General features: G+C 39.5%; 2 protein-coding genes across 6 annotated transcripts; one reads left to right on the forward strand and one right to left on the reverse strand.

The window, feature by feature from the left end:
• The first annotated feature begins 113 nt into the window (after positions 1–113).
• On the forward strand, positions 114–9,260 carry LOC144025886 (myozenin-2-like). Of its 5 annotated transcripts, none has more exons than XM_077532272.1 (6): positions 114–188; positions 1,263–1,356; positions 2,761–2,924; positions 4,793–4,946; positions 6,682–6,856; positions 9,029–9,260. In XM_077532272.1, exons 2-6 carry the CDS (start codon positions 1,272–1,274, stop codon positions 9,210–9,212), a joined length of 762 nt encoding a protein of 253 aa, XP_077388398.1. In that variant the 5' UTR covers positions 114–188; positions 1,263–1,271; the 3' UTR covers positions 9,213–9,260. The 5 variants fall into 5 exon arrangements, with proteins under 5 accessions (XP_077388398.1, XP_077388400.1, XP_077388399.1 ...); XM_077532274.1 differs by having other exon boundaries at positions 4,793–4,874; XM_077532273.1 differs by lacking the exons at positions 114–188; positions 1,263–1,356 and adding an exon at positions 1,401–1,668.
• Positions 9,261–9,656: 396 nt separating this feature from the next.
• rbm22 (RNA binding motif protein 22) lies at positions 9,657–13,476 on the reverse strand. The gene is made up of 11 exons (XM_077531901.1): positions 13,328–13,476; positions 12,667–12,720; positions 12,544–12,573; positions 12,307–12,439; positions 12,110–12,210; positions 11,698–11,870; positions 11,334–11,534; positions 11,084–11,248; positions 10,920–11,002; positions 10,686–10,814; positions 9,657–10,120 (listed from the first exon to the last, which is right to left on the reverse strand). Exons 1-11 carry the CDS (start codon positions 13,379–13,381, stop codon positions 9,966–9,968), a joined length of 1,278 nt encoding a protein of 425 aa, XP_077388027.1. The 5' UTR covers positions 13,382–13,476; the 3' UTR covers positions 9,657–9,965.
• Between the last annotated feature and the right edge of the window lie 408 nt (positions 13,477–13,884).

Below are 13,884 nucleotides of genomic sequence, written 5' to 3' on the forward strand. Positions count from 1 at the left end.
CACTCATGTTAAAATAACCCGGTGAGCTAAGAGCCGGAAGCATTCCGGGATGCGTTTGACACGGGCTATTCCTTCTCTACTTGGGGAGTGTCACATTGCTGTGGGGAGGCCTCCTATGCTGCTGTGGGATAAACCCCACAGATCAGCTCTGACATCCCACATACACAGACAGGCATCAGGGCGCTCAGGTAAGGCGGCACATGCAAGACAATTACCGCTCGCAGTCAATTATGGCAAAATTCACCGTGTGTACTACACGGCAATGAAATACTGTTGATGTTGATAACACAGAAATAAATCATAATATAATATATTGTAATTGCTGCACAGCAAGGTGAATGTCTTATGTCATATCATGCACTGCTTATAAAGATGGTGAATGTTTTGCTAGCCAAACAGATGTCTAGAACTGGATCCAAAGTCATATTGGATTTGATTTTGCTGGTGAAATAGCAACATTAATTCAAACCAAATAACGGCAGGTGTCTTGTATTCAATCATGCGGGGAATAAATAGCTATTAGAGCAGTTAAATTTTACTTTTTAATGTGTTTACAAATGCAGCATGGTTTGTGACTCACAAATTGTTATATCAAAAAACAAACACCTGGATATATTTAAAAAAAAAACAACAAGAAACAGATATAAATAGAATCCATGCTCTGTTTTGACATTGTCTGCAGGGTATATACATTATCTAAAGGAACTCACCTGTGTTATAAAAAGAAAGACCGAATCATTGAACACATAACTAACATAAAATATTAAAAATTTCCTATTATTAAAATATATCAAGATGCATATCAAATGATCTTTTATTGGAGGGATATATCTTTGAAGGAAAAGATACATTTACAGTATGGATTCATTTACATGTATGCAAAATGACAACTTTCCTTTTCATATTTAGAGTTATCTTATCTTTAACATGAAGTAACTTGTGCAATTCTGCACATTTGTAAAATTGTAAAATACAACATTACCCCAGTCTCCACAAATATATGCATTATTATTATTATTATTATTATTATTATTATTATTATTATTATTATTATTATTATTATTATTATTATTATTATTATTCGACGTGGACTGCTGCGTTGCGACTGGAATTCCCCCAGTACAGGCTTTAAAGTAAGGGGCTGTCATTAATCGTGCGTTAAAAAAAAAAAAAGAAAAAAAATTGTGGCATTAAATGAACTTTAAATTAGCTCTTACATCCGTTTGGTTTTGAGACCTGAGCCATATTTCTTTGTGCATCAGAGGGACAAGATGATGTTCACGCAGTCAGGCCCTGATGACGTCACCAAGCAGAGAATGTTGCAGGCTCGTATGCTGTCAAAAGAAGCCAGAGGAGGTAAGTCATGAAGATGACGCACTCTCCGATGACCTACATAAACATGATACTGTACTTGGTGGCACAAGCTGTGTCAAGGCTGCCTGGAGACACTGCAGATGTGCACATCTAAATCCCCAAACGCGCCGACATGTTCTCCAAACATTGCAGCAGGGAGCGTCGCATCCGCTGTGTTTGTTCTCTGCTGTTCTCCCCGCCAGCTAAGCTTTGAAAGAGTGCTCCCCTAACCTCAGCAAAACGCGACTCCCACCAACGGATTTCATGCCCGGGCCGCTCCTCGAATGCCCCAGCTTCTCCAAACACTTATCATATGTGAGAAATAAGACTATCCTTTCGTTTGGGAGCGCCTTTCATCTCGAGATTCCTATTTATATGCCCAGTTACTCTTGCAACCCCGGACAGCAACAAACATTAAACGCACACCCTCTGACATCATCTCGAGGCTATTTCAGTGTCTCTGCTAGACCTCGATAGCATACGAGAGTTCTGTGGATTTCAACTCGATTATGTGTGATATTATTTAAATCAGCAGCGCTCTGTTGTTTAGCTCAAGTAGGACGTAGTGGTGGCCTACATTTACAACCTCAGTTCTAATTCTATTCATTTCATAGCAGTTCTCCGGCTGTGGTGCTTTGCGGATGTGAGATTTGAGTTTTCTATGTGCTCCCATGTTGATTTAATGTTCACATTATCAGCTATCAGCTTTCAAATTCACCTTCACAGGCTCGACGATGTCAGTACTTTTCCATTCTCTGATTGGTTGGTTAGTGCGAAACCCGTTATAGCGAACTTGAGTGGACAATTAACATTTGGATTGATTTTCTTACATTGCTGCATTTAATACTGCATCACATGTGAGTATGACATATTTTATTTAGGGCTTGAAGTCTGAACTCTGGAGTAAACTCTTTAAAATATCAACAGCAAAAAAATCAGTTAAATTAGTTTTATTTACTTCCTGTGATGGCATATCCGCAACTGAACTTAACTACTGGGATAAAGTGGACAAGCATGGACTGAAAGTAGTTTTGCTTTCAGTTTTACTTGACTCTTGTTGGAAAAATCTCAAGTAATTTGTGTACTTTACAAAGCTAAATTGAAATAGCATATTAGTTGTGTCTTTGGCGTATCGTCTCAGAGTAAAATAACCTGCTCACCTGCTGGCCGTTTTTGTAATAAGTACCATTGCTTCAACTGTTCTCTGCAGTAGAGAGACTGTATGCTCTGGCAAAAAAAAAGCACACAAAAAAAAACGTATAAGTTCGTCCATGGGACACCTAAAACATTTAAAATAGGACGTATTTATACGTTTTTGGCAGCAAATGAGTTAAGAGGGTGACAACATGCTTCCTAACCTCACGCATGATCGCGTACTAAAGCATATTTGTCCTCATGTGACGTCAGGGCGTCTGAATCTGGTGAAGAAAGTCAGCGTTCCAAAAGACGTGATGATAGAAGAGCTCACCCTCCCGTCCAATCGAGGCTCTCGCATGTTTCAGGAGAGGCAGAGGCGGGCTGAGAGATTCACGCTGGAGAACGTGGCCAACAGTGCTCGCAACGTCATGAGTGTAAGACGCAGAGGGGCTCCTCGCACACGAGTGACTCATAGCTTGCGATTCAAGTGCAAATGAGAATCGGTAATACATTAGGAGCATTTGCACAATCCATCCATTCATTTACTAAAGCGCTTTGCCTCAATCGGGTTGTAGGTGTTTAAATCCTAGCTGAATTCATATGAGAGGCGGCTCACACTCCGGGATGGTCGCCAGTCAATCGCAGCGCACATTTAGATAAACAAATGGGTGGCTGATGACGTCCGTCACACCTATGGACAATTTAGAGTTTTCAGTTGCATGTTTTGAGTTTGTAGGAGGAAGCTGGAGTACCAGGAGGGAACTGGGGTTGAGATTTGAACCCCACATCAGATCTGTGTGGCAGAGCAGCATTGCTAACCATGCTGCTATTTTTCACAATCCATAAAGGCCAAATACAAATTTTCAAATAATCAAACTGGTACATGTTATGTTAGATGTTAGCAATCCACATCCTTCTTTGTGGTTGATGATTGTAGTGGACTATTTTTGGCTCTGAGAGTATCTTGAATCAAACGGCAAAAAGAGAACATTAGTTTCTCTAACAAAACTGAAAAAATATGTAGCGCGCCCATTTTGCCCGTAGCTTTGTTAGGAAACAGACTCCAGTAAATTTTACTCTGATGATGGCCGTTTTAATGTTAACATTGACATTAATGTACAGTATTATTAATGTATATTAATATAAGGATAAGGATATATTAATGTACAATATTTTGGCTACTACCATAAGAAGGCCAATTTTTTTGTGTGCAGATCATTTTATGGCTCTCATTAGGGTTGTACAATTAATCAAAATTCGATTACAATTTCAATTATTACACTTCACAATCACAAAATCAGCATCATCCTAAAAAAAAAGAAAAAAGATTATTAATTCAAATTTTTCAGTTGTTTAAATGTATACATTTGCACCTTTTTTAAATTTTAAAATGACTAATTTAATCAATTTTGTTTCATCCAAAAGTAACTTGCATAAATATGTTTCAAAGAATTTTGTCTGAATATATATATTTTTTTATGTTTAAACATTTTTTTGTTTTGTACCAAAAAATAAATGATGCACTCCAACTTCATTTTATTATAAATATTAATTTATTATAAATTCTGTTTGGTCCAAAAAGAATTTTAAATAATTATAGTGTTTTTTTTAATTGGTCCTAATATTTTTTTTTAAATATTTTAATATTTTCTAGTTTTGTACCAAAAAATAAAAAAATAAAAATGATCGTCCTACTGCACAGTGCACAAGCTGCACTACAACTTGAAGTTTTTGCCAACATAAATAAATAAATATATATTATTATAAATGTATATTATTTTAAATTATGCTTGGTCCAACAGGAACTTAAATAATTATAGTGTTTCTATTTTTTTTTAAATTGGTCTTAATATTTTTAAATGCTTAAACATTTTCTTGTTTTGAATAATTGTGATTTCAATTATTGCCAAAATAATTGTGATTATTATTTTTTCCAGCCCTAGCTCTTTTTGTGAAAGTATATCAAATCTCTGGTGAACACTGTAGTATTAATAGTCAGGTCTAATGCATAAAACTAAAGATTATACCTTCCTCAATTGGGGATTCAGGTATATTCAGTTATCATTTCAAAGAATACATTTCGTTTCTAATTTCACGTGGCTGGATTGTTCACTTTAGTCAACTTCAGTCTGTCACCTGGCTGTTCTGTTATAAAGAGTCTCAGAAGAAGGCTCGGATAACCTCTCTCCTTTCATACTTTGGAAAACTTTGCAGAACTGTGTCCCCCGTTAGCTCAGAGGCATGATTAAACTCAACTCCTAAAACCCTTTGACTGCAACCAATCTAATTGTCCCTTTCTCAGGCCCATCCGATGGCTGTTCCTCCCCCGCAAATCATCCAAGGGCCTCAGGGAGGAAAAGAGAACCAAGCTTTCTCTATGCCTGGTAAGCATAGCCTGGTCATGAACCTTCAGAAGACGCTAGCAAAGAAGGACAGTCCTGATGTCCTCGCTCCAGGTAAATGGTGCTTAACTGCGCCCAATGGACGCCGCAGTGTGACCTGACGAGCATAACGGCTAGCTCAGCCTAATGCAAGGGGATTGGTTGGCTGTACAAAGCCGCTTGTAGATTTTCTGCCTCATAGTCACAAAACAATGACAGCATTGTTTTGATTGCCGCTTGGCATAAATGGTGTAGAGTTTGTGACCATATGCTGTTGTATATTAGAGATGTTGTAGTGATGCTGGAAGTAAGAAGGAGGGGTGGGAGTAAGTCACACGTGCAAATCACGAGTCTTAAGTTTCAAGCGAGTACGTTACACAAACCAAGTCAAGTCAATGCTTGGGTTAAGTATGTCATTGTCATAAATAAGCCTTGCTTAGTCAAACCACAACTAAGCATAAATATAAACACAATTTTGCTTCCATTTTTCAGGAGTTGATAAAAAATGATCTAAACCATTTTATGTGAACCCAAATGGCCAATGCTATTACATACGGTATTGTTCGCCAATCTGTCTAAACCTGTGTTTGTGACCATTTATCCTTTTTTCAAATGCCGTGTTTTAGGCTGCCACTCCAAAATGTTACTCAGAAAATTGAAAGCGACCCACATTTTCCCTCACAGAATGCAACACATTTATGGCACTGGTGCCCTTTTGTTGTGAGCACCAGTGCGATAATCATGTTGCATTATCAGCATCTTGAATGCCACACCAATGATGAGGATGAACTATCCTGGCAAAGGAGAAGTGCTCACTAACACAGATTCAGACAAAATGAGATTTTTGTTTCTCTGAATAATCTTTATTTATATTAGATTTAGACAGTCGAAATAGGCCTTTTATGTAGAAATGGTCTTTGAGTTTAGCTCAAGAAATATTTTTGTATTATTTATTCGTACACTCGTTCGTACATTAGTCACTTTGCACTAAAAGTATGTACTTGTGTTAGCGGTACTGTACACACATACTGTAACACATTAATGACAAAAAAATAATAATAATAGGTCATTTTCAAATCCAGTCGATGTATTTAGGCTACCTATACATTTAGCTTCTGTCAGGTAATTACTGTGATGAGTTTTCATCACTGCTTGATTGCTCACATTTGTTTTGTTTTTTAGTGTCTTAATTGTAAACCGTGTAGGATGGGCATCTCACCATGAAATATTATATAATCCAAACTAAATTAAAATCTATGTTGTCTCCTCAATTAAACACATAACTGGCATATAGCCTAACGTTTGACAAGCTATCGCTTAGCTTAGCTAAACTGTGACGTTAACATAGCTAACCTGTCTTTTACCTGTCCTAATTTTTCCTAAAGTTGTAAGCCTTGCCATTCTCTTTTCTCCATTTTTTTCAAAAACATAATCCTTTTATTCCAATGTGATAATCTTCTGAGCTCCATCCATGATCCTTCACGAGGTGGCCTCTACTCTCATCTGTATCGTTGCTAGCTAAGCTAGCAAAACTCCACAAAAATAACTTTGCTTTCCAAAGCAAAACAAATGACCACTTATCTGGAAAATGCAGATTTTGATCACGTGAACGGGCATTCAAGTCATGAGGTTGAATCTTTCACAAGTTATAGACCCAGAACCTAAAATTGGCGACTCAAGTTTGACTCGAGTCAAGTCGTGAATCGAATCCTCCACCTTTCCGAATAAGGTTTATAATTAGATTGGTATGGCCAAAATGACCACAAGTTCTCATTCGGTGCCATGTTGAATTCAGTTTTTCTTTTATCAGGATACTCTGCCCCACTGAAGGAGATTCCCCATGAGAAGTTCAACACGCTAATGATTCCCTACTGGTCTCCATGGAGGGAAGCTTTGCGCCATGACAAGGAGCTTCTGGAAGCTCTCAATGTCCGGCTGCCTTTACCACAAAGACATCAGCTTGCCCACTACAGGTGCTTCAACAGGTAAAGATTGGGAAACAATTATTTTTTTAATTATTTAAAAAATAGAGAAGGTGTATCTCACTAGTTTTGTCTGTACAGTTATTAGAGGTGGAAAGAGGTCATGCAAGACCAAGAGATGATCTAACCGCCACAATCATCTGGGCTCAAGTCCATGTTTCCGCAACTTAAATATTCACACAGCTTCTGCTGTGCACCTCCTTGGACTATAGCTGCATGGTGGCTATTTTCAATCTTGGCACTCGAGACGGCCCACTGGGGCTCAGTTTTCAAAGCTCTAGCAAGACACGGAGAATCGAAACCATGGAACAGGGTGAAATGCATCTGCACCGTGAGGAAAGACAAATATTGCCTTTTGGCAGATGGCGAACACGATATAACAGATTTTATGGCCAAAGGGGTTGTGTTGTTCTGGGCATAGGCTCATCTATCTGCTTGTGTGTACGCCACTTCTGAATTTGATATACAGTATATTCCAATGTTTTAACCTTTTTCAAGTCATTACACCAAAATGAAAAAGCAATTTACACTAAATATGGCCCCCAAAAAAATCCAGTCCAACAAAGGTCTGAATAAAAGTTAAGCGACAGTAATTTATTTTCAGTATTTTATTGTGCACCATATGTAAAATCTTAATGGAAGTGGCCATCTGGTCACCACCATACTCCATGAGGCAGGAATACAAATTTGGCAGGCCACAAAACTCTTTAAACTCTTAATTACAGACTGTCCTGGTTCTGTATATCAACTTGGATTTTTATTTATGATGTAGTGAACATTCTTAAATGAAAGTTTTGTTGAAAATCCACATTTGATTTCATAGCATTTCGGTAAATCTGTTAAGACTCCGACTTTGTACATAAATGCTAAATAATCCGTTAATTAAGGCCATTTGTTACGCACATTTATGCTCTGATTGCATTATTCCAGAATTCTGGTTTTTAAGATCTTTTATTACTCAATGTCACATGGTCTGACAAACGTTTGGACCTTGTTTGTGCTTTCTTGCTCAGATAAAATAACTCATTTTTGTTGCAGATTACACCATAGTTAGGATTTCCTTCAGTGGGCAGTAGGGATGTAACTATAACTGCAATATCGTGATATCGCAATATTAAAACTGCCACAATATATTGTCATCGTTATGTCACTATATTAAAAGCAGCACAACAGTTAAAAAAAAAAAAAAAAAAAAAGTCAGGTTGATTTCCATTTGTGCAGTTTTAGAACCCTCTGGTGGTTAGTTTTAGAGTGCAGTTTAATTTTCACAAAGCATGTTTTGGCCCTCTATGTTTAAAGTCCACACTAATGGTCAGATGACGGGAATATGTTTGTGAAGCGAGTCAATATGTAGAGGAACTCGTGTGCTTGCATGAGTAAGTAAGTGCCACAATATTGTTTTTTTTTTTTTTTTGTATGAGCTATTTTTATTTATTAATTTTTTTATAATATTGTGACCTCCCCTCTATATTGTGATAATTATCCTATCATGACCTTCATATCGGGATATCTTGATGTTTGGATGTCGTTACATCCCTAGTGGGCAGGTATGATTGTGAAAACTATATAATTGTATGTACAGGCAATATTGTTCAGAAAAACAAAACAAAACAAGTGTTACTTTTGTGTTTTGGTCAGTGTAAGTCAAGAAGGAATTTGGTAAAGACGCTTGTAAAATGAAAAAAAAACAAAAAAAACAACTGCAACTGTGGTAAGACTTTCTGTCACAATTAAAAGATCAAACCCTGTTTAGCAAGAAACAGGAAGTACAGTAAACACCTTTACTTGCTTTGGGGGGCCACATAAAGTGAAGCAGCAGTCCAGACCTGACCCCCATGCCTCCTATTTAACACCAATGAGATGCATGCACATGATGTCACCTTCTTTCTGCCAGCCGCTCTGAAAATGAGCCCCCTGCGGCTGATCTATTTACACCCCCCAAGATTTTGATGAAATTGTGAAACCTCCATCAAGTCAGAGCTCAACTAATGGACAGAGCAGCTGGTGATGAACAGGTTGAGTCATCCTGAATCCCATGTGGTCCTCTGACCCCTTGTCAGACCTAAAATTCAATCAGGAACGTATCCAGAGGAGATATTGATCGAATTTAATGGTACTGTGTGAGGCGCAAATTGTGTTTTAAGATTAATCAAAAGCTCTTCTTTTGACTTGCAGGTCTCCCATGCCTTTTGGAGGTGCACTGTCCAGCACGAGGGTGATCCCCGTTATTAGCTTCGAGGCCCAAGAATCCCAAAACCTGCCCGGCGCCACCGTGGACCGCTTGTGTCATCGGCCTAATTTCAACAGAGCGCCCAGGGGATGGGCAGGTCATCGGTGCCCTGAATCTAATGAACTATGAAAAAGGACTAATTAGCTTAAGACTGTCATCTCTCTGTTAGTCCGCAGCAACAGCAGGGTGGGGTGGGTGGGGGGGGGCACATAATAGATAAAGTGCTTAGCTGCTACACTGAGTAGGAGCGGCAGCTGAGGCAAAGTCAGGATTTTGAAATTGTAATTTTCACACTCAAGCACAGGATTAGCAGGATGCATAAAACTGATTAGTCACAGCCAACAACTCTTTTGTAAAGCTTGACTGAATCTAGGCTTGCAAAACTCCAAAGATAGAAACTAATAATAAAATAATGAGAATTAAGAGAAATTTACGGGAAATTCCTCTTATGAAATGTAACAAATTTCCAGAAACATACCAGCCCTTTTTGTACCCCTAACACCATCTCAACTAGTCTATTTTTCCAACCTTTCTGTCATGTTGAGTTTGATAAACAATATACACAAGAGACTATTAGAGTGTAATTAATTTTTTAATAGGTGAAAGAAATATCCAAAGAAAGCCCATCAAACTAAGTCATTATGCAATGGAATATTAACATTGTTTAAAAAATAAACATAACGACAAATCTTGAGAGACTGCACTGATTCAGTTTGTGTTCTGCACTGCGGATGGCATGAAATAACCATAATAATACCTTGCACGTTAAATTTTGTCATTTAATCCAGTCTAACAGCAGGTTCCAGGCTCAGAGGCAGCATGGCGCCAGGTGTGACAAAAGGGGAGGGAACAACCAATCGCAGGAGAGCTTGAGCCCAGCCGCTAATCGCCGTGACGTGCGCCGTGTGCAGCGTGGGCACCCATCCGCTGGGGATCCTGGGAGGGGTAGTGGATTTGACCTGGAGGTCTCATGCTCATGGGCGGGGGCATTGGTGGAGCCATGGGACCCATGGGGTGAAACATTGGGGGGCCAAAACCTGGGAAGGAAATGGTATATATATTTAGATGTCAAATCTACCTGGACATATAATGAACCATTAAAGTGGACGTGAAGTTTAAACATTTCTGGGCAATAATATATGTGACCTCACTCATCTAAACATGCCATTCTGATTAATATTACATTTGTGGAATAAAGAGTTATGAAGCAAAATCTTGCCATATCAGGGTGGCGGCCATTTGCTGTCGACTGAAGAAGAAATCAATGTTGCTCAGGCAACAACCAATCACATTTCACCTGTTTTCTGAAGCTGAGCTGTGATTGGTTGTTTCCCGAGACCTGTGTAACATTGATGTCATCTTCAATTGACAGCAAGTGGTAAAATGGCCGCCGCCCCGTGAGAGGGATAAAAACGGCTGGATTTTGCTGCTTAACTCATATTCCACTAACGCAATCTTAACCAAAATACCATATTTAGACAAGTAGCGCTGCACAGAACATATTATTGTCAAAAAATAATAATAACTGGGTTGAGTTCCTCTTTAACTTTTCAAATACAGAAGCTCAGATTAGCATTTTGATTAGATGGGTTGCCAGTTTACCTGGAGGAGGGGGGTTGAGGCCTGGGGGTAGTGGCAGAGTCAGATTCATGACAGCGGGAGTGGTGCTCGGATCCAGGTTGAAATAATTGGCCGGGGCTTCTTCATCAAGAGGTGGTGGCGGAGGTAATGCTGCAAAGTTATTAGAAAACAACATCACCAATAATTCTGTGTTAACATCTCATTTGTGGCAACATGACATTTAAGTGTGGAAAAAGTGGGGGGGATTGCACTCACCTCCTGGTAGACCTGGGACAGGATCAAGTCTGGTACCCATCTCGGACACTCCTTCACCCTCTTTTCCTCTTGCTGCCTGAGACCTGAAACATTTTAAAAATGCATATTTTAGGAGTCATTCTGAACAGTTTCCCACAACATCCGCAGCCACAATCATGTCTTACCTTCCCCACTTGACCGTGAGCCTCTGACCATTGACGATAAGCTTGTTGAAGGACTTTTCCGCAGCCATTTCAGCGGCTTGCCGGGTAGCAAACTGGATGAAGGCGCACTGCTGCCTCTGTACTATAGTGATGGTACGAATCTCACCAAACTGGTAGAAGTAGCCCCTAAAAAAAAAAAAAGACCAAAGAAAGCAAGTTAACACCCAGCACACTCATATATTTCCATGTCAAAAAAATAAAAAATGCTCACTTGAGATCTCCATCTGTGACTGTTTCGCCGAGACCCCCGATGTAGAGGGTGGTGATGGACTTGTCGTCTGGGGGGTCCAGCCTGGGCATGGTCGAGGCCCGCTTCAGCAGCTTGTCAGCAACTGGATCATTAATGCCATAGTAACGATCCTTGATGTTCTGGTCAGCCAGCGGGTCATCGGGATCCGTGGGCTTCTCATGCCTGTGTAAAACAAGCCATAAGGCATATACATTACACATTGCTGAGTAATAATTGCTTAGAATAAGACGGGCAAGGTTTCGATTCGATACCCAGCCTTATTTCAAGCTGTACTTGCGAAGTGACTGGTATCGGGTCTGAAAAAGCAAAAAGTGGCATCACACACCTGTAGGGACACTCTTCCCCTCTCCTACACTCTCCCTTAACCCAGAAGGAGCAGATGTGAGGACGGTTCCTCTTGTAGTATGGTGTTGTGCGGGCCAGTTTCAGCAACATGTCACTAGAGCTGGTCACCTTGCCCACCTGACCACCTGGCCGTGTGCCATCCGAATCGGCTAACTGGGAATAAATATGAACACAGGAAACACATTAAGGCTCACTCAATTGACTGGGAAGGCTGTTTTATGTACAAATTAACATCTGACATTTGCAAAACACTTCACAAAAGATACACTGTGCCAAAAATAGTTTATAGGTGCAAGAAAATGTGGACTTTAAAAAGAAACATTATGCAGCAAAAAATTGTGTTGTACCTTTCAAAATAAAGCAACACTGGACACAAACAATAAATCAAATACCTCTCTCTCCATGTTCTGCGTAAAGTATTCTTTATTGACATCCGAGCGAGGAATGTCATCTTTAATGGCGAGGCCAGTGTCTCGAACCTGGATGGGTAAACCTGAGAATAAGACAAAACGCGTTGAGAGGTGTAACTCACAAGTCAAATGCTACAAACATAAACGTGCAACATAAACCAAGAAGACTAAACACGCACCATACTCCAGATCCAGCAGACATGTCTGACAAACATTTTTCATTTTACTGCAAGTCTGACAGACTTCAGTCTTCTTGAAACGCATACGTGTCCCTGGACACCAGCGGAACACGGTAAAGGGTCGAGCGCAGATCTGATGGCAAAACATACAACGTTTAACACAGTGAAGATAGCATTACATGTTCAAACTTCAATTGTGTTTGCCCCTGGCCTGCTTAAGGGTATGTATAGGCATACCTTGCATTCTTTTCCATATTTCTCTTTGGTCTTGCAGAGGGATAAAAAAAAAATGTATTAAAAAAAACGGAAGCGGTACATGCTACAAAAACTGACCGAGATGATACATAAATGGTCACTCACCATTCGAATGTAAGGGTTTTCTCCTAAACATGTTTGACAGAGAATTGGGAAATCCTGTAAAAGAAGTGTGATTTAGTACAGGATATGTTTGCAGTGGTGGGAAGTAATATACTGTAGTACAAAAACTTAAGTAGATTTTTCAGGCAAAATTGAGTTGAGTTGTTGCTGTTTTGTTGTTGTTGTTGTTGTTTTAACACCAGTACCTGAACTTTAACTTTCGTTAAAATTGAATACGTTTGCTATCTGCGTGAATCCAGTTAAACAAAGGCTAGAACAACCCTCCTGGAACTCCGTTTACATTCAAATTTGGCAACGCTAGGCTCTATTTCGTCATCGTCGCATCCAAACGATGTAAAGATTGTTTAGATACGTTTTCACCACTTTGCCACAAATTGGGCAATTGCGGATTCATCAAGTCGTTTGCTAGATTCTAAATATGACAGAGTGAGAACTAGGCTCACGTGAAAAAAAAGACGAGCATCCACGTTACTAGCCGACACTCTGCGTTAGCTTGCTAATGCTAACTAGCCGGGCAAAGAACGAACATTTTAGTGGTAAAAGGAGGCCTATTTGAAGGTTACGATATACCAGGAAGACACGCGGGAATACATGTTCCAACGGTAGCGTTTATTGTTTGCAAAATAATTATAGTAAAACGTACCGCGTCTTCCCAGTTCTGTCGATTGTAGGTGTTGGAGCCGAGGGATGTCGCCATTTTGCGAAGTGTGATGTCAGACCGCGGTGCACTGTGGAAGTACCTCGGCTCGCCGCAAGGTGTCGCCCTGTCTAAAGGTCACTCCTCAAATGGAACTGTCCACGACAGCACACGAAAGGTCATCAGGAAAGCGGTTTAATTTTTTTTTAAAAAGGTTAATTTTAATTTCCAAATTATCTGTGATGAGAAGTATGAACTACTTAGTTTCTCCGGCGATTTTTTATTTTAAATATACCTTTATTCCTTTTTAAACCCATCTCTTCTTTCTACTCCTTACTTCATCAAAAGAAGCTAATTGCTTTCGCAGCTTCTGTAGATGTCAAGGGGAAAAAAAGACAGACAAATAAATAAATAAATAAATACAAGACGTGGAGGAACGTGTACCGGGGGTTAAAGATGATTCCGCAACTGATTAAGAGAAGCAAGGTATCCCCCATCCATGGCTTATAGTTAAGAGAATAATTGTCTGATGTTGTCGGTCCCATGAATCATTTGTAGCTAAT

The sequence above is a fragment of the Festucalex cinctus genome, chromosome 9 (assembly GCF_051991245.1).
Source record: "Festucalex cinctus isolate MCC-2025b chromosome 9, RoL_Fcin_1.0, whole genome shotgun sequence".
Lineage (NCBI taxonomy): Eukaryota > Metazoa > Chordata > Actinopteri > Syngnathiformes > Syngnathidae > Festucalex > Festucalex cinctus.

Excerpts from the sequence above, each read along its gene's own strand:
- LOC144025886 (XM_077532272.1), top strand. The coding sequence starts at position 1,272 with ATGATGTTCACGCAGTCAGGCCCTGATGACGTCACCAAGCAGAGAATG. Across the intron at positions 1,357-2,760 it reads GTCAAAAGAAGCCAGAGGAG|GGCGTCTGAATCTGGTGAAG; the intron begins GTAAGTCATGAA and ends ATGTGACGTCAG. Across the intron at positions 2,925-4,792 it reads GTGCTCGCAACGTCATGAGT|GCCCATCCGATGGCTGTTCC; the intron begins GTAAGACGCAGA and ends TCCCTTTCTCAG.
- rbm22 (XM_077531901.1), bottom strand. The coding sequence starts at position 13,381 with ATGGCGACATCCCTCGGCTCCAACACCTACAATCGACAGAACTGGGAA. Across the intron at positions 11,249-11,333 it reads GTCACAGATGGAGATCTCAA|GGGCTACTTCTACCAGTTTG; the intron begins GTGAGCATTTTT and ends TTTTTTTTTTAG. Across the intron at positions 10,815-10,919 it reads TGTCCCAGGTCTACCAGGAG|CATTACCTCCGCCACCACCT; the intron begins GTGAGTGCAATC and ends ATAACTTTGCAG.